Source organism: Sorex fumeus, unplaced genomic scaffold, assembly GCF_029834395.1.
Source record: "Sorex fumeus unplaced genomic scaffold, SorFum_2.1 ptg000003l, whole genome shotgun sequence".
NCBI classification, from domain to species: Eukaryota; Metazoa; Chordata; class Mammalia; order Eulipotyphla; family Soricidae; genus Sorex; species Sorex fumeus.
In genome coordinates this window covers 17,725,534-17,746,044 of record NW_026606060.1, presented here as the reverse complement: position 1 = coordinate 17,746,044, position 20,511 = coordinate 17,725,534, and the positions used below count along the sequence as shown (strand labels likewise).

The window sequence follows — 20,511 nt, the reverse complement described above, 5'->3', positions numbered from 1 at the left end:
AAGCCCTGAGAACTATTGGGTGTGGTGCCCAAACAAAAATAAAACAAGACAAACAAAAAGAATGTTACTTACACTCCTCGCAACAAAGGGAAAACCTTGAAAACCTAGACAGACTGCAAATTTATTACTTGTGTTAAATTTCTAGCAAAGTGAGGTTTCAGGAAGCTAACTAACTCAAAACCTGACGAAAGACAAGTCTTCACAGGTTCTATACAGCAAAAAATGGGGCTTGAGAATTTGATTAAGTGGGACAAACTTGGCTTTATTTTCTCCTTTTTTTTTCCCTTTATTGTATTTTATTTTTTTTTAAAGTTGTAGATTTACAATTTTTTGTGCTTTGGTTTCAATTATACAATGATCAGATACCCATCCCTCCACCAGTGCCCATTTTCCACCACCATGGATAATATCCCTCCCACCCCCATCCCCCCATCCCCCCATCCCCCCTGTCTCTGTGGCAGGGCAATCCCCTGTGTTCTCTCTCTCCTTTTGGGTGTTGTGGTCTGCAAAAGAGGCATTGAGTGGCAAACATGTTCAGTCCATAGTCTACTTTCGACATGCATCTCCCCTCCTGGGAGGATCCTCCAAACATCCTTTATTTGGTGCTCCCTTCTCTATCTGAACTGCCCTTTCCTCTAGGATACCTGGCTGGCCTCTAAGTTATGGAGTAATCCTCCTGGTGCTGATCTCAGCTATTCTTGGGTATTAATCTCATACTTTGTTACTTTATATCCCCCAGATGAATGCAATCTTTCTATGTCTATCCCTCTCTTTCTGACTCATTTCGCTTAGCATGATACTTTCCATATTGTACCACTTGTATGTAAATTTCATGACTTCATCTTTTCTAAGAGCTACATAGTACTCCATTGTGTAGATGTACCAAAGTTTCTTTAACCAGTCATCTGTTCTTGGGCACTCAGGTTTCTTCCAGTTTCTGGCTATTGTAAAGAGTGCTGCAATGAACAAACAAGTGCAGATGTCACTTCGACTATACATTTTTGCCTCTCTGGGATATATTCCCAGGAGTGGTATTGCTGGGTCAAATGGGAGCTCAATTTCTAATTTTTTGAGAATCGTCCATACTGTTTTCCAGAAGGGCTGAACCAGTGGACATTCCCACCAACAGTGAAGGAGTGTCCCTTTCTCGCCACATCCACGCCAGCATCGGTTGCTTTTGTTCTTTTGAATGTGGGCTAGTCTCTGAGGTGTGAGATGGTATCTCATTGTGGTTTTGATCTGCATCTCCCTGATGATTAATGATGTAGAGCATTTTCTCATGTGCTTTTTTGCCATTCGGATTTCTTCTTTGAGAAAGTTTCTGTTCATTTCATTGCTCCATTTTTGGATGGGGTTGGATGTTTTCTTCTTGTGGAGTTTAACCAGTATTTTGTATATCCTGGATATCAACCCCTTGTCAGATGTGTATTCGGCGAATATCCTTTCCCATTCTGTAGACTGTCTTTGTATTTTGGTCACTGTTTCTTTGGAGGTGCAGAAGCTTCTTAGTTTAAGATAGTCCCATTTATCTACCTCTGTTTTCACTTGCTCAGCCAGTGGCGTGGCATCTTTGAAGATACCATTAGCTTCAATGTCATGGAGGGTTTTGCCAACTTTATCTTCAATGTACCTTATGGTTTCTGGTCTGATGTTGAGGTCTTTAATCCATTTTGATCTTACTTTTGTACATGGTGTTAGGCAGAGTTCTGAGCCTATTTTTTTGCATGTAGCCGTCCAGTGATGCCAACACAATTTATTAAAGAGGCTTTCCTTACTCCACTTCACATTACTTGCACCTTTATCAAAGATTAGATGAGCATATGATTGAGGAGAGATGTCAGTGTATTCAACCCTGTTCCATTGGTCTGCAGTTCTGCCTTTGTTCCAGTACCATGCTGTTTTAATTATTACTGCTTTGTAGTACAGTTTGAAGTTCGGGAGGTTGATTCCTCCCATTTTCTTTTTCCCAAGAATTGCTTTAGCTATTCGTGGGGGCTTATTGTTCCATATAAATTTCAGGAGTGTTTGCTCCATTTCTTTGAAGAATGTCATGGGTATCCTTATAGGGATTGCATTGAATTTATACAATGCTTTTGGTAGTATTGCCATTTTGACAATGTTAAGTCTCCCGACCCATGAGCAGGGATATCTTTCCATTTCCTCATGTCCTCTTTTATTTCCTGAAGTAGCGTTTTGTAGTTTTCTTTGTACAGGTCCTTTACTTCCTTAGTTAAGCTGATTCCTAGGTACTTGATTTTCTGGGGCACAATTGTGAACGGGATTGTTTTTTTCATGTTGCTTTCTTCTCTCTCACTGTTTGCGTATAGGAAAGCCATGGACTTTAGGGTATTGATTTTATAACCTGCAACTTTACTATACGAGTCTATTGTTTCTAGGAGTTTTTTGGTGGAAGTTATTGGGTTCTCTAAGTAGAGTATCATATCATCTGCGAATAGTGAGAGCTTGATTTCTTCCTTTCCTACCTGAATGCCCTTAATATCTTTTTCCTGCCTAATCGCTATTGCAAGTACTTCCAGTACTATATTGAACAGCAGTGGAGAGAGTGGGCATCCCTGTCTCGTCCCTGATCTTAGAGGGAAGGCTCTCAGTTTTTCCCCATTGAGGATGATGCTTGCTGTAGGCTTGTGGTAGATGGCTTTAATTATGTTGAGGAAGGTCCCCTCTATACCCATTTTGGCTAGGGTTTTCATCATAAAGGGGTGCTGGATCTTATCAAATGCTTTCTCTGCATCTATTGATATGATCATATGCTTTTTATCTTTTCTTTTGTTGATATGGTGGATTATGTTGATTGATTTCCGAATGTTAAACCATCCTTGCATCCCTGGGATGAATCCTACTTGGTCATGGTGTATGATCTTTTTGATGAGTAGTTGGATTCTATTTGCTAGTAGTTTGTTGAGGATCTTTGCATCTGTGTTCATCAGGGATATTGGCCTGTAATCTCTTTCTTTGTGATATCTCTGTCTGCTTTTGGTATCAGTGTGATATTTGCTTCGTAGAAACTGTTCGGAAGTGTTTTTGATATTTCAATTTCGTGGAAAAGCTTAAAGAGCATCGGGAGTAAGTCCTCTTTAAAGATTTGGAAGAATTCACTAGTGAATCCATCCGGACCAGGACTTTTGTGCTTGGGGAGACTTTTTATTACCATTTCAATTTCCTTGATGGTGATAGGTCTGTTCAGGTATTCCAGGTCTTCTTGGTTCAGCCTTGGGAGTCTGTAGGAGTCTAGGAATTTATCCATTTCCTCGAGGTTTTGATGTTCCGTGGCATAAAGCTTTTCAAAGTACTCCCTGAGGATCCTCTGAATTTCTGTGGTTTCTGTTGTAATGACCCCCTTTTCATTTCTGATTCGGTTTATTAGGGTTTTCTCTCTCCCTTTCTTTGTGAGTTTTGCTAGAGGCTTATCGATCTTGTTAATTTTCTCGAAGAACCAGCTTTTGGTTTCATTGATCTTTCGGATTGTTTTTTGGGTTTCCATCTCGTTAATCTCTGCTCTGAGTTTTATTATTTCCTTTCTCCTGTTCGGGTTGTGCTCCTTTTTTTGGTCCTTCTCCAAGCTCTTAAGCTGTGAAGTTAGGTTACTTATGTGTGCTCGCTCCTCCTTCCTGAGGAATGCTTGTAGAGCTATAAACTTTCCTTTCCCAGCAAGACTCTCATTCATAATAGAAGGAACAACACACAGTTTCACAGACAAACAACAGCTCAGGAACTTCATAGACTCAAAACCATGGTTACAAGAACAACTAAATGGGCTACTTTAAGGCAAGAAAGGCCCCTCAAATACACCAAATTTTAACAGAACAATGGGACAAAATCCCATAACAATAATCTCTCTCAATGTCAATGGGCTAAACGCACCAATTAAAAGACATAGAGTGGCAGGATGGATTAGAAAATTGAACCCAACATTCTGTTGCCTTTTCTCCTTTTTTCTTTGGCTACTCCCAGCAGTTTTCAGGACTCACTCCTGTCTCCACACTCAGGGATCATTCCAGGTGGGGATTGAGAGATCATATGGGGTGCCATCCCTCAGACCCAGATTGGCTCCGTGCAAGACAAGCCCCTAATCCACTGCACTCACTCACCAGCCACTTGGGATTCTTTTCAAGCAAGAAGATTCTGCTAGCGGACAACAACAACAACAACAACAACAACAACAACAACAACAACAACAACAACAAACCCCATCAAATTGCTAAATTCTGAACATAGGCATGAACATGAATATGACAGAGTGAAGTTTCTGGGTGCTAGAAGTATAGTAATTCACAGGGCAGTGTGGAAGAATCCTAAGAACTCCTACTTCATGGTGCTGGCTGGTAGAAGGGGCAGGCAGTGACTGTTGTTGAGTCTAACCCACAAAGTTTCCCCGGGCTTTCTATGGATCAAAAGACTTTCAAGTTACTTATTTGAAAATGAATTTTCAACACCATTGTTTATTATGTAACACTATCAGTCATTGGTCACCATCATTATCAGACACTACAACACAGCACCCAAAGGGAGAGATAGAAGAAAAGGGAATGCCCTGTCACAGAGGCAGGGTAGGATGGGGGGATGGGGGGTGGGAAGGATACTGGGATCATTGGTGGTGGAGAATGGGCACTGGTGAAGGGATGGGTACTCAATCATTGTATAACTGAAACCCAAACATAAAAATTTGTAAGTCTACAACTGTACCTCATGGTGTTTCACTAATAAAAATTAAAAAAAGAAAAGAAAATTAGAATATGGAATGGTTAAAATTAAAACCAAATCAAAAAACACCTTAACAAACACCTAGAATCTCATACATTGTCCTTGGAGAGGGAAAATGTCAAAACCCCCAAGTTTTAATAAGCAATTTGGTAGATTATTAGATATTTACATTCCACCTAATAATCCTACTCCTAACTATAATCCAAGTGAATTAAAAATTAACAGTCACATAAAAACTGCAAGTGAGCATTTATAACAAAACTTATTAATAATCGCTCTCAAACTGGATATACCCTAATTTCTTTCAAGAGATGAATGAACAAATTTTAATTCAACATCTAGTAAAAAGTAAAAGGTAAAAAAGGTAAAGGCCCTCCCGTTGATCATCGATTCGCTCGAGCGGGCCCAGTAACGTCTCCATTGGAGACTTTGTTGTTACTGTGTTTGGCATATTGAATACGTCACGGGGAGCTTGCCAGGCTCTGCCGAGCGGGCAAGATACTCAGGAGCTTGCCGGGCTCTCCGAGAGGGGCGGAGGAATCGAACTCGGGTCGGCCATGTTGGCTGCGTAAGGCAAACGCCCTACCGCTGTGCTATCGCTCCAGTAAAAAGTAAAAGCAAAGTATAATTGATTCAGGTCAACACAGAGGTGGGGCTGGGTAAAAGATCAGTGACTCAATGGTCTCCACTGCAAGTGTGAAGCTGTGGGTTTAGTACCCAGTGCTGTAGCATGCATTAAGACTGATCCTGTCGGATGCTTTGTTGTTTGTGCCTGGCAGCTCTGCTACATGAGATCTCCTGGTGCTACAAATAATTTCTAAACATACCACAACCATTTGTATGGAGTATTACAACTAAAAGGTAATACTCCCCAAGCATCGCAACTAAAACAGATGTCAGGGCATGTGACCCCTGGTGAGTTCTACAACCAGAGTGTGCATGAGCATCACAATTGAAGAGTGCAATCCCCAAATATGCAGGTCTCACCACCAAGTGTGTACATGATCCCAATCAGCAGAGGGAAGGGGAACAGATGGGGGCCATGGGGAAACTTTCTGTCCTAATTCAAAGTTGTGTGACTATTACCACTGTCTAATTTTAAAACATTTATGTATCCTAAAAGGAAACCCTTTACCCATTAGCTATGTATAGTGCTTTTTACATTCTCCATAGTCCCTAAAATCACTAGTCCAGGCTTTCTTTTGATTTATATATTCTAGACATTTCATATTTATGACATAATCTATGTAGTCTTTGTGTGATTGACTTATTTAGTATTATACATCTAGTACTCATCCTAGTGTTGGCTCTGTGTTCTTTCTTCCTTTTTCATTGATGAATAGTTTGCCTCTATAAAGATATCACATTTTGTTCATTCATTAATTCATTGGTGAACTTTTGCATTTTTTCACTTTTTTCTATTTTTAATAAAAAATGCTATGAGGGAGTTGCCTTGCACATGACTGGCCTGGATCCGATCCCTGATACCCTATGTGATTCCCTCAAATCTGTCAGAAGTGATCACTGAGCATAGAGCCAGGGGTAAGCCCTAAGCACCACTGCATGTAACATATCACCCTCCAAATGCTATGAATACCCATATATAGTTTTTTGTGTGGTTATAAGTTTTCTGATTTCTTACATAGATGTAATTCCTAGAAGTGGAATAACTTGGTAATATGGTAATTCTATGTTTAGCATTTTGAGAAATTGCCAAATCATCTTCCAAAGATGCTGTGTATCACTTTATAATCTCACCATCAAAATATGAAGTTCCAATTTGTTTCAGATCTTTGATTGTATTATTATATAATCTGTTGTTTTATTTTTAACAGTCATTCTAGTGGGTGTGAAGTAATTTCATGAGGTTTTTGATTTGCATTTCTGATGACTAATGTTTAGCATCTTTCATCTCTGAGGAAAAATTTGTTTGAAATCTTTGCCCAATTTCAAGGGTCTTTTTGTTTTTGATATATAAGATCATACTTTGCATGTGAATATATGTATATATTTAAACATATGTTCTATATACGCAGTGGCTAAAAGTACACAAAGAGCTTTCAAATGCTTTTGTTTTCTAAGTAAATAATACTAGACTCCAAAAAGCTGCATATTATATTGTTCCATTAATTTTCTATAAAAGTAATAAGTACAAGGACAAAAAAATAGTAGTTGTCTAGAACGAAATCAAAAAACAAAATGAAGAGTTGAATAGAAAGGAACAACACAAAGAAAAATGGGGGCAATGGAACTATTTGTACATACTATTCTGTTGGATACAAGATCACACTCATTTGAAAAATCCCAGAGAGCTGTTTATCACAGAAAGTGGTTCTTATTGCATACAATTTTTTTTCAAAAACCCATGATTTTGGATATTCTATTCTGACCTATTGGTTAGGAAACTGTTCTTTATTCCAGTACTATGCTGTCTTGATTACTATGGCTTTAAAGTATAGATAGAGTTAGGTAGTGATATGTTTCCCAGTTTTTTGTCTTTCAGTGTGGTTTTGGCTCTGTAGAGTTTTTTTTTATATGGTCATCTAAGTTTTGACGAAGGAGTTGAGGTCATGAAATGACAGCCTTTTCAACAAATGGTATTGGGAGAATTGGATAATCAAATGTAAGAATAAAGCTGGATTCTCATCTCACACTTAACACAAAAATCATCTCAAAGTGGATCAATGACCTTGATATCAGATCTAAATTTATAAAGCACATTGAGGAAAATATAGACAGAGTGTTCTAAGATCCAGACCTCAAAGACCTCTTCAATGATATGATGCCATTGACAAAGGCTACAGAATCAAAACTAAACAAATGGATTACTTAAAACATAAAAGTTTCTGTATGGCAAAAGAAACAGGAAAATGACAGCCGAGTGGGAGAAAATATTTCCACTTAATACATCAGATGAAAGGGTTGATATCCAAGATCTATAAATCACTTACAAAGATTAACAACAACAACAACAAATCTAAAAACCCTATCAAAAATGGGGAGAGGAAATGAACAAACATTTCTCCCAGGAAAACCAATGGATGGCCAACAGGCACATGAGAAAATGTTCATCATCAGTTATTATTAAGGAAATCCATATTGAAGACAGCACTAAGATATCATTTTATACCAGTGAGAATGCACTTATCAAAAATACTGGGAAAAAATCTGTTGGTAGTGATGTGGTGAAAAAGAAACCCTCATCCACTGGTAGGAATGTTAGATGATCCAACCTCTATTGTATGGAGAGTACTCAACTCAGTAAACTCAGAGCTGAGCTTCTATATGACTTAGCAATTGCACTTTTGGGTATCTATCTCAGGACAGAGAAACATTAATTCAAAAGAACATATGCACACTACTATTCACTGTAGCACTCAGTACAATAGCTAGGATTTGGAATCAATCTAAATGTTCAACAACAGATAAGTGGATCATAAGGATGTGGTATGCACAACAGAATACTACACAGCTGTAAGGAATGATGAACTCAAGCAATTTATGGCAACATGGGTGGAACTGGAAGACATAATGTTAAATGCAGTAAATCAAAAGGAGGAGGCGAAACACAGGATGATCTCACTTATAAGTGGTATATTTAGAGTAACTGGATGAGGGAATGCAATGTTTAGAAGGGAGATGTTCTGATCAACCTTGTCTCCAGAGTATAGAGAGGAGAAGAAAAGAAAGAAAGAAAGGGGAGAGGGAGAAAAGATAGATGAGAAGCAACTGGGGGCAGGTCATAGGATTCAAGTACATTGGCTGTGTTAAGGAATAATACAGTCAAATATCCAAACAACACTGAAATCCAGAAACTCAATCTTTAACAGACAGGGCAGGGTAGGGTGGGGCTCCTGATTAGAATCCCTTTGTCACCTGTGGTGGTGGGAGCAAGCAGAGAAGCTCTGTCCCTGGGTCCGCCGAGCCTGGAGTCCAAGGTCTCAGAGAGTTCCACTTATCTTGTTCTGTGGGTCTTCAGTTGTGCGTGGGTCTCGGCCGGAGCTGCCGCGCGGGTCCGGAAAGCGTCCTGGAGTGTGGCGACGGCTGTGGTGGTGGGAGCAAGCAGAGAAGCTCTGTCCCTGGGTCCGCCGAGCCTGGAGTCCAAGGTCTCAGAGAGTTCCACTTATCTTGTTCTGTGGGTCTTCAGTTGTGCGTGGGTCTCGGCCGGAGCTGCCGCGCGGGTCCGGAAAGCGTCCTGGAGTGTGGCGACGGCTGGGTAGTGGAAGTAGTGTCCATCAACCACCCAGGGATCGAATTGTGCACAGGAGACCCACCCTACCCAGATAAATACCCCACTGGCAGATTTCCACTCTCGACACTACTTCCACTACCCAGCCGTCGCCACACTCCAGGACGCTTTCCGGACCAGCGCGGCCGCAAGCGGCCGCGCAACACATCATAATACACTAAATACCCATCTTCTGGAATTGTCGTACCATATTTGATAGGGTTCAAATATGGTAACACCTACAAGGGTGATTAGAGGTCACCCCAAAAGCCTCTATCCCTCTCGGAAAGACTGGCAAGCTACCGAGAGTATTCCGCCCGCACGGAAGAGCCTGGCAAGCTATCCGCTGTGTATTCGATATGCCAAAACCAGTAACTACAACTGGTCTCATTCACCTGACCCTGAAGGCTTCACCGACATGGCAGCACTGAGAAGGATGAGAAAGGAGAGGCCGACAAAATCTCAAGGCCGACCTAGGCTGCCACAACGAAGGAAGACAAAAATGATCATCTGTACTTTCAATGCACGTACGCTAGCATCAGATGCATCCATCGAGGACCTGATGGTACAAGCGCGAATGATCCAAGTACGACATCATTGGTCTGACCGAGACAAGAAGGCACGAATCTCACCATGCCGTTTTCGACACCGGAGAAGAATTGTTCCTCAGAACATGCGATAAAAGAGGTGTTGGAGGCGTCGGTGTCCTTGTCAACACAAACTTGGCCAAGAGCATTGATTCATTCGAATGCCTAACAACCCGAATCGGACGTTTACATTTGAATAGATGTGGCTCACTGCCTGCAGTTTCTATCTTCGTTGTCTACGCACCAACATCTCATTATGATGAAAGAGAAATCGAGAAGTTCTACATGGAGCTAGAGAAGTTCTATAAAGAAGACCACACCTTCTACAAGATCATTGTGGGTGATTTTAATGCCAAGATAGGACCGAGAAGATCAGCTGAAGAACTTCACATCGGGACCCATGGCCTAGAATGGAACGAACAGGGTGAGAGACTGTCTGAGTTCATCATGTCGACCAAGACCATTCATGGTAACTCACAGTTCCAGAAGGCAGAATCTAAACGATGGACATGGGAGTCTCCCGGTGGACGACTCCACAACGAAATAGACCACATCATATTCAATCCACGGTTTTGCCTGACTGATGTCGCTGTTGTCCCAAAATTTCGAACGGGATCGGACCACCTTCTCCTTCGTGCAAAATTCTACTTCACAGAGCGGGGAGAAAGGGCTGCAAAGTTCAAAAAGAGAACTCCCAGAATGACCACCAACTGGGAACTCTTTGGTACTATTGCGGCAACATGGGAAGATGCCATTGTTGACAACATTGACAAGGAATACGATCGACTGGTTCAGCACCTCCATGAATGTGCGAGGAACGCCAAGAGAGAGATAGCCACAAAAAGTCGCCTATCTTCGAAAACTCTTGAGCTAATTCGCCAGCGTGGTTTGGCGCATGCCTCAGGCAACCGCAAGCTAACGTCCGAGCTTGCAAAGCAGTGCAGAGATGCGATCAAGGAAGACCTCAAAGAGAGAAGAGCAGAAGTACTGGTAGATGCGGCAGAAGCCGGGAAAAGTATTCGTAGCGCCCGCCTGTCCTTCGCCAACTATAAGACCAAGATGACTGCCCTCCGACATCCTGATGGATCCATCACATCCTCCAGAACGGCAATGGAGAAGATTATCCATGACTTCTACTCAAATCTCTTCGATAGCCATGTCCACTTACCGACATACCAAATTCCACAGGATGGGTATGTCGTTCCTAACGTTCTCCCTTCCGAAATCCGACACGCCATTTCATTGGCAAAGAAGCAAACAGCACCTGGCCCAGACAAGGTCAGACCTGAACACCTGAAGAACCTGCCGTCAGTACTCATCAATACACTGGCTCGGCTCTTCACTCGCTACCTGTCTGAATGCAAGGTTCCGTCCCAATGGAAAACCAGCAGGACCGTACTACTCTTCAAGAAGGGAGACATCCATGACATTGGCAACTATCGCCCGATCTGCCTATTGTCTGTCATCTACAAGCTGTTCACTCGAGTCATCCTGAATAGGATTGGCAGAACACTAGATGAAGGACAACCATGCGAGCAAGCAGGGTTCCGCAAAGGATTCAGCACCATCGACCATATCCACACGGTAACCAAGCTCATTGAGGTTTCTCGGGAGTTCAAGATGCCGCTCTGCTTAACGTTCATTGATTTAAAGAAGGCCTTTGATTCTGTTGAGACGGAAGCGGTCATTGAAGCCCTAGCCAATCAGGGCATTCAAGCCCAATACATCAGGATCCTCCGTGAGCTGTATTGCGGATTCACTACCAGGATCTCACCATTCTACAAAGAAGTGATCGTTGATGTCAAGAGAGGGGTGCGGCAGGGTGATACCATTTCACCGAAACTCTTCAGTGCCACCCTCGAGAACATCATGCGACGACTGGAATGGGAAGGAATGGGAGTGAAGATAGATGGTCGGCAACTACACCACCTCCGCTTTGCTGATGACATTGTTTTAATAACACCAAACATCAGCCAAGCGGCACAAATGCTGGCCGACTTTGACCATGAGTGTGGAAAGGTAGGACTACAGCTGAATCTTACGAAGACAATGTTTATGAGAAACAGCCTTGTTCCTGACGCCCCATTCGCTCTCAATGGAACAACCATCTCCGAATGCAACAGCTATGTGTACCTAGGTCGAGAGGTCAGCATGAGAAATGACCTGGCACCCGAGTTGCGCAGGAGGAAGAGAGCAGCTTGGAACGCCTTCAAGAACGTCGAAGAAATAGCTAAGAGGACGAAGAACCTCCGGCTCCGGGCACATCTCTTTGATTCCACTGTTCTTCCTGCATTAACATATGCCTCAGAGACCTGGGCCCTACGCAAACAAGATGAGAACGCCATTCAGGTCTCCCAAAGAAGAATAGAAAGAGCTATGCTTGGAATATCACGTTTCACTCAAATGAGAGAACGAATCCGGAGTTCTGACATCCGTCGACGATCAAGGATCAGGGACGCTGTCTCATATGCCAAGGTGTCGAAAATCAGATGGGCTGGTCATGTAATGAGATTTAAAGACGACCGTTGGACTAGAGCTGTTACTGATTGGATTCCACGGGATGTCAAGAGACCGCGTGGCCGCCCACCTACCAGATGGTCAGACTTCTTCGTCAAGATCATGAACGATCGGTTTGAGGCCCTTCATGTTCCCGGAGCGAACAGATGCCATTGGGCTACACTAGCACGCGACAGGGACAAATGGAGACGTTACTGGCGCCCGCTCGAGCAAATCGACGACTAACGGGAAGTTAAGTGATATTAAGTTAAGTGATATAAGTGATAATCTTTAACAAACAAACTTAGAAAGGTGCCTGTCAAGAAGGCTGGCTGGAGGTGGGGTGGGGAATGTTCGAGAGAACCTGGGAACATTGGTGGAGGGAAGTTGATACAGGTGGTGGGATCAGTGCTGGATATTAAAAGTCTAAAACTCAACTATGAATAACTTTGCAAGCCATGGTGCTTTAATAAAAAACAGTAAAAAAATCTTCTAGTGTTTAGATGGAAACACCCTCCCCTCCTATTTTTGAAGTAATACAAAAAATGGAATGCAGAATGTGACAAACTAATTTAAACAGTATCACATAAGCACAGTAAAGGAGAAAGGATAAATTGATGTAACTTTGAGTGTTTTGACTAGATTCTGTTAAGGCCAGTGTGGGAAAACTGCATTAAACACTTAAGGTGGAAAGTTTTCTTCTTGTTCCTGAAGTCTTGCTTACTTTTCTATCCATGATGTTAGTCTCATATTTTTAAAAAGCATGAACCTGCTTTAAAGGGTAACATAATATCTCCTTTACTTCCCATTTCAAGTTCTGTTTTGGCAGTGAGAGGTTGGGTTGTTTTGTTTTGTCTTTTGAGCCACAGCTGGTGGTACTCAGGGATTTCTTTGGCCTCTACTCTCAGGGATGACTCCTGGTGTGCTGAGGATACTCTGGTGCTGTGATTGACCTGGTGTCAGCAGGGTGCAAGGCAATGGTTTTAATTCCTGGGCAATGGTAGGTTTCAGTGGTTTAGTCTGATGCATCTGCTGCTGGATTTCCTAGCTTTTGTCATATCATGGCACATCTAAAAGATGCAAGCCTTTATTTGTTGTAGTGGTATACACAATTATGATTACCATACTTTCCTTTGACTACTTAATGACCAAATTAATAAGTTCCTTCGCATACTGCAGCCCATTTCCATAGTACGCCCCCTGCCATCTGGGAAACTTTCACCAAATGTCCTTCTAGCCAAAAAATTGCATGAGTTGGCTAGTTAAAGATCTAGCCAACATTAACAACTGAATAAGTCTATTCTGTCTTTCCAGTAGAAATCAAAACAGAGAATTCCTGAGTTTCTGACTGTAGTCTCATGAACATAAAGTAGTCACTAACTGACTTGAAAAATTTGAAATTATTTCCATATAACTTACTTTTTCTTTCATTTTTTCCACCCTGCTTTTCAACTGTGGCACGACACTGTTGGGTGGCAAGCCTTTTTCTAACTGAGTCACAAATTTGGCGTATTTAGTAACTATAGAGTTTAGTTGCTCTGGATCCAGGCAGTCAAATCTGGACTGTGAAAATTAGTAGGAAAAAAAGAGAAGACATGTTAAAAGGCAAGCTTGAAATAGTAAAATTTTACTTGATTCCATTTTTCCCAGTAGTCAAATTGCTAATCTAAGTCAACTCTACACTTTTGAAAAAAATCTTTACTTGTTAAATTTGAAAATAGCATCTCAGGCATCTTTTGGATTGTTTTCATGTTCTTGTTTCCTACATCATCAGATGTAATATTAAAAACTCTTTAATTTATTGCTGAGGGGTGTCAACCTCTGTAAAAAGAAAATTAGCTACTTTCTTACTCTTGCTAACTGAAAACTTCACACCCAGTGGTCTACTATTTATTGTGTACCTTTTAATATATGTGATTTAAAGGTTTACCTAATAAATGCACATATCTATATTATGGTTATATATATATAAATGTATACACATATACTAAAATATCAGAAGGTCATATAAACTGAAAGCAAAGGAAAAATTTTAAATCTTGATTTTCCTTTTGCTCTAGATTCAACATTTTAGTTTTTCCTTCTTCCTGATGGATCTTTCGGTACCTTTCCTACAGTAAATTCATCCTACTTTGCAAACCACTAATCAGGGTGGTATAAAGAATTGTATCACTACAGTGATAATCAGAGAAATTTTTAAGGATTATCATTACTCACTGGGAAAATTTTATAACTTTTAAGATAAGTGATACATGAGTTGGATGGGAGTTCTTTAAAAATGACTTGCTAAATGGTAAGATATCTATTTTTATATTACTTCCCCCCACCACAAAGTAAGTTTTGTGAGAATTTTAATTTTGTTCTTATTTTTCACTAATATCCCTTAGCACTGCTAACTTTATCATGAAAACTCTTTTCTGTGTTGCTGATGTTCAGCCTAAATATACAACGGCAAGTTACAGGTATCAGCACAGGCTGGATGAATATGGACAAAATTTATTTGTGAAGTTTGCAATGTCTCTAGCATATCCACATCTCATCTGAACATCTAGATGGTCATCTACATTCTGCATTTCAGAGGCTTAACCCTGCTTGAGGCTTCATTATAAGTTAGAACCTAGAAACCAGACCCCATGGTGGCCTTTGCAATTGAACTCCAAACTTGAAGAATATCCTCTGAGATCTCAAGGGAAGATAATATAACTTATTACCCTGATTCTGTTTTTACCACAGTAATTAAATGTTTTTTAAATAATGACAAGAACCAAAACTAAACTAACAGAAATTTAAAGTAGTTAAGATCACAAATAAAATTTCATAGTTCTTAAGATTACTTGAGGATTGCATGACAATAGCTTAGAAACCATAAAAGCAGTTACATATCATGTAGTGAGGTGCTTTAATGTTTCCTTCATTTAGCTTTTTTCTCCCTTTTTGGTTTTTGGGGTAACCCAGGGGTGCTCAGGGTTTACTCCTGGTGTAAGGACTTACTCCTGGACCCCTGAACAGGCTTATTCCTGCTCAGGGATCACTGCTGGCAGAGCTTGGGAGAGCTCATGGGGTGCCAAGGATTGAACCTGAGTCAGCCACATACAAGGCAAGTGCCCAACCCGTTGCACTATTTCTCGAATTAAGGACATGAGAGAAGCCTGCCTTTTTTTCAGTGGCACATACGTAATGATAAAAACACCTCTGTGTGAGTCTCTGGAGAATTAATAATGCCTATAAAATGATAACATTGTATATTTTACTGAAATTAGTTATGCACCAGAATCTTAAATTATAATTAATATTACTGGAATTTTAAATTTAACAAATACAAACTTATTTCAGAATTGAGATCTTTACATTATTATTATTTTACCTGTAACCATTCCTGCTGGTATTGATCCCATTCAGCTAAAGAGTCCCAGAGCAACTGTTTGAGCTTCAACTCAGCACTAACTTCCTCCAAAGCTTCAAATTTGGACACTTCCACCTTTCAAAATATAAGCAAAATGCATGTTTAGGTTTTAGATGTAAAGATCTTATGGTGGTCCTCCTGTTGTTCTAGATGTAGTGACAACTAAGCAGATATATGGACAGGACCCTGAATTAGAAGAAAAGAAAAAATGTAAACAAATTAAAAAGTCACAAAACTCATTATATCCATTTCAGTTACAAAAAAATTTTTTTTATATTTCCTTAGAACTTAAATAGTCCCCAAAGACATAAATATTACAAAAGTACCACAGGCATTCTTCCTGGAGTTGAATCATAGATGTTTAACTTTCTTTGTAAAACGTATGTGTCTTTAGAGCACTAATTTCCTTTAAGCCTTAGGTGCTTAGATGATAGAAGAGACAATAGTTATTTTACGGTAATTGGTGAAAGGAATAGGGAGATTGAAAGGACATCTTACTTTCTATGGTTCTGTAACTACATGGGTTGTACATGAACCCTACTGAAGAGTTACCCTCCCACCCCACACCTCAGACCCAAATCAGAAGAATCCTCTGAAGATTATCTGAGTCTGGAGGCTGCAGACCCTCCCAGGGGTCCCTTGCACAGAGATTGTGAAACAGGTGATATAGGAGGCCTTTGAACATTGTACCCAATAGCTCCAGAATATATTCTTTTCATGTGCACACATGGAACATTACCCAGAACCAATAAACAATAAATAAAAGAGCCAAGAAACAAGTCTTTGCAAATTCAAGAAGACTAACATCCTAACAACTATCTCTTATTACTCAAATGGTATGAGCTTAACAGGAAGAGGAAAGCTAGAAAATTTATAACCATAGGGAAACGAAACAACCTATTCCTTGAATGATTAAAAAAAATAAAAAGGGAAATTAAAAAAATACCTTAAATGAAATGAAAATAGAAACAGTACAATAAAGACTATACTGCAAAAGCAGTTCTGAAAAAAAAAAAGATTGATAATCAGGTTGGGTTGCAAGACTTCCATGCAGGAAACCTGAATTTGATCCCCAACATCTCATATTATCTCCTGAGCACCATGCAGAATCATTCTAAGAACTAAGTCAGAAGTAGTCTGTTGGATAATGTTGGTGTGAAGAAACAAAACAAACAAAAAAACAACCCAAAATACCTGTTCTGAGAGGAAGTTGATAGAGATAAATGCTTATGTTAAAAAAAAAATTAAAGATCTAGGAGTTGGAGAGATAGTACAGTAGGTAGGGCGTTTTCCTTGCATGTGGCCTACCCAGGTTCGATCCCTAACACCATATATGGTCCACTGAGTTCACCGAATTCCAGTAGGCGGGGGTCACACCCACCAACTGGCCCCCTGGCTCCGTGTAATCCCATCAACAGCCAAGACTCAGAGACTATAAAACCCAGCTCCCGGAAGAGAACAGCGCAGTCTCCTGCCCCCGCTCCTGGCTGTCCTCCCCAGGGCCCCTTGAAGGGGAGCAGGTTGAGCTTTCCTCCCCGCCCCGACCAGGGCTCCGGCAGCCAAAGACCTCCAGAACCAGCCACCACCATGCTGAGACCACTCTCCGCACACAAGAAGGTACCGGCAGAGGAACAAAGGCAAGCGGGTCCCGGGGCTGAGATCTCCAAGCCTACTCGGATCGGGACTGAGCATCCTCCACCCAGATCCTCCGAATTCCAGTAGGTGGGGGTCACACTCACCAACTGGCCCCCTGGAGCCGTGTAATCCCATCAACGGCCAAGACTCAGAGACTATAAAACCCAGCTCCTGGAACCGCGTGGCTGCATTCGCAGCCGCGCAACATCTTATTATGACATTTTATTATCTAATTCCTACTTTGGACAAACTGGCCAGCTACCGAATGTAACCTGCCCACACGGCAGAGTCTGGCAAACTTCCTGTGGCATACCCAATATGCCAAATACCAGTAACAATGATGGGTCTCATTCTCCTAAAGAGCCTTGAATATAGCACTTTCTTAAAAATCTCAGGGCTAAGATGAAGGAGACGCTACTGGGGCCTGCTCGAGGAAATCGACGAATAACAGGATGGTCGTGATTCGTGATTCTTGAGTTCACCAAAGATTCCTGAGTGCAGAGTCAGGAATAAGCCCTAAGCACCACTGGGAGGAGGCACAAAAACAAAAACAAAAAACTAAAAGATCCCAAATAATCAACTTGACCTCACAGCTGAAGCAAACAGAAAAAAAGGAAAAACATAAGTCCAAGGTTAGCAGGAGTTAAAAAAAAAAAAAAACAAAGAAGAGAAATGAGACAAGAAAAACAATATAAAAGATCAATGAAACTAAAAGCTGTGTTTTTCAAAAGGTTAAATCAACAAAGGTTTTGTTAAATTAGGAAAAATACAGAAGACAGATAAAATCAGGAATTAAAGAGGATACATTATACTAGGTACTACAAAAACACCTGATTATTAGAGACTATGAAAATTATGTCCCCCCAAAATTCCTCAAAACATACAAACTCTGAAAACAAATTTTGTCAAAAACAGAAAATGTGAATAAACTAATAATCAAAGAAGAAATTGAATTTATAACAAAAAAAATTCACCTTTCCCATACAGAAAACCCCAGGGTCTGATGATTTTACTGGTGATTCCTAACAAAAAAAATTTTTTTTAAAAATTTCTAATTAAAACTGTTAAAAGTTTAAGGGGCTGGAGCGATAGAACAGCAGGTTGGGCATTTGCCTTGCATGCGGGGCCGACACAGGTTCGATTCCCAGCATCTTATATGGTCCCCTGAGCACCGTCAGGAGTAATTCCTTAGTGAAGAGCCAGGTATAACCTGCGCATTGCCGGGTGTGACCCAACATACTAAAAAAAAAAATTGTTAAAAGTTTAAGAAAGCCAATATGTCTTAAACTTGAAAAAATAAATAAAGAGGAAGGAAGTCTTCTAAACTCATTTTATGAGGCCAGCACGATGGCAAAGCCCGCTGTAAGGATAGCTCGTCTTTGGCAACAATTTGAAATAATTTTCTGGGCAAGTTATATCTTTATTCCTATCCCCCAAATGCACCAAAGCTATAGAAGAAAGCTTGATTGAAGGCAATTCATTCAGGAAAAAGTGATCAAGTAACGTGGGAGGAGAGAACACACTGTTATTCCCCTCTCAGCACCTCGCTAAGCTCAGGGATGATTCCTGACAGTGCTCGGGAGCCATAAGTGGTGCTGGGGATTCCATGAGACTCAGTCACATGTGATGCAAGTGCTGTGGCGGCTGTCCTATCTCTTGGACCCCAGTGCTATGCTTTCTGACCAAGGAGTACTTGTCAGCAGAAGTTTTTTTGGCAAGTAAAGTTTCCCTCATGTCTCCCTTCCCAATGTATACTTTTTATTTTGTAGGTCAATTTACTCCATCTGGGAGCAGCTTTAAATGGTAATTCTCCCACGTGCAAACCTCCTGCCTCAGGTTTTGCAGCAGTCCCTGCTTGGCGCTGTGCTCGTTATGTTGCACGTGCTGGGCAGAGTCGACTGGCCCGGGCAGCTGCTCCTTTACTCACCTGGGGCTCTGCGAGAGGAATTTTCTCCTGTGAGGCTCCGATCTTCTCTCCAAGACTTTTGGAGAGCAAACAAAAACCCCTTACTTCCTGTAGCCCCCAGTTTTGATCCTACATATCCGTTTTTTATTTTCTTTTTAATCTTAATCATTGCTCAGAGAACTGACCTTCGGTACCCACTTATTTTTTTTTCTTTTTTGGTCACACCCAGCGATGCTCCTACACTCATATACTCAGGAATTACTCCTGGCAGTGCTTGGGGGACCATATGGGATGCTAGGAATTGAACCAGGATCGGCCACGTGCAAGGCAAATGCCCTACCCACTGTGCTATCACTCCAGCTCCCCTATTTTCATTTTTTTGAGGCACATCTTTCAGACTTCCAACTTACTCTCTTGAATCCATGTAGCTTAAGTCAAATTTTATTTTTCATCAAACTGGCATTTCAAGCCAAAGAAAATCAGTCAGCATTCATAGAACTATAGCATATGATATATTTTTTTTTACATCTGACTTGGAATAGACTTTTTAATGCTACACTGAAATGTTTACATATAATTTTAAACATAGAAACGTGAGTCTCTGATCTGAGAATTTACCTGTAATTTCCAAATATTTTTTAATAAGAAAGACAATTTTGTATCATAGGGGTGCGTATCTTTAATAAACACTTCAAAAGCAGGGAACATATCATGTTTTTTTTTTGTTGTTTGTTTTTAGTTCTCAAACTTGTCCAGCAAAAACCAGCATACACATATCAAAAGGTTTAGTGTTTATACTCACATTGTATAGAGGGTACATAAAAGATGGTACATAAATAATATTTCTATGCATATGTTTAAAATATATATGTATAGAGATATCGTTACCTTAAAATTCTTCTGATAGGATTTATATTGAAATGCACGTTTTTGAAGATCATCTAGAACCAACTGTAGCTCATTTAACATAAGCTTTATCTTCTCTGGATCAGCAGAAATATCCAAAATCTGTGGATCCTATAAAATCAAGATAGTTTTTGATTAGTCATTCCTGATTTTTGATTTGGAATATTAAATCAAAAAAATTAATATTTAACATTTTTCTCACGTTATTTTCACTCTGCCTTTTAGAAAATGATTGATTTTTAGAAATAAAAAGTAAACAGTACACAAACATTGTAAAATATAGACACATAAGGAAGATAACATTATTTTAAAAATAATAATATATTATCCTTCATCATTGTAATTTCCTATATTTCTTCAAAAAATATGACCAGACATAAACAGAACGTAATATGGAAAAGAATGAAGATGACATGATCTAAGGATAATTCCCATTTTAACATTAAGGAAATAAAAATCTCTTTGATTTCTGATAGGAAGGGAGAGAGAAAACAGAAAAAAAAATGAACAGGGCCAGGGAACTAGCTCAAAGGGCTGGATAGAGCATATGCCTGACATGCATGGCCCTTGAATCAATCCCCAGCACTGTGTGGCCCCTTGATGACTGCAGGACAGAGGCCTGGAGGCC

The 20,511-nt window shown here is 40.5% G+C and overlaps 1 protein-coding gene across 1 annotated transcript in view; it reads right to left on the bottom strand.

Moving 5' to 3' along the window:
* DNAH6 (dynein axonemal heavy chain 6) overlaps window positions 1-20,511 on the bottom strand; it is a 211,933-nt gene that overhangs the window by 138,684 nt on the left and 52,738 nt on the right. The window contains exons 16-18 of the mRNA XM_056115431.1: window positions 19,866-19,994; window positions 15,398-15,511; window positions 13,453-13,596 (exon numbers count right to left, since the gene is read on the bottom strand). Of these exons, the coding sequence (XP_055971406.1) occupies window positions 13,453-13,596; window positions 15,398-15,511; window positions 19,866-19,994 (387 nt within the window). The remainder of the gene's footprint in view (window positions 1-13,452; window positions 13,597-15,397; window positions 15,512-19,865; window positions 19,995-20,511) is intronic.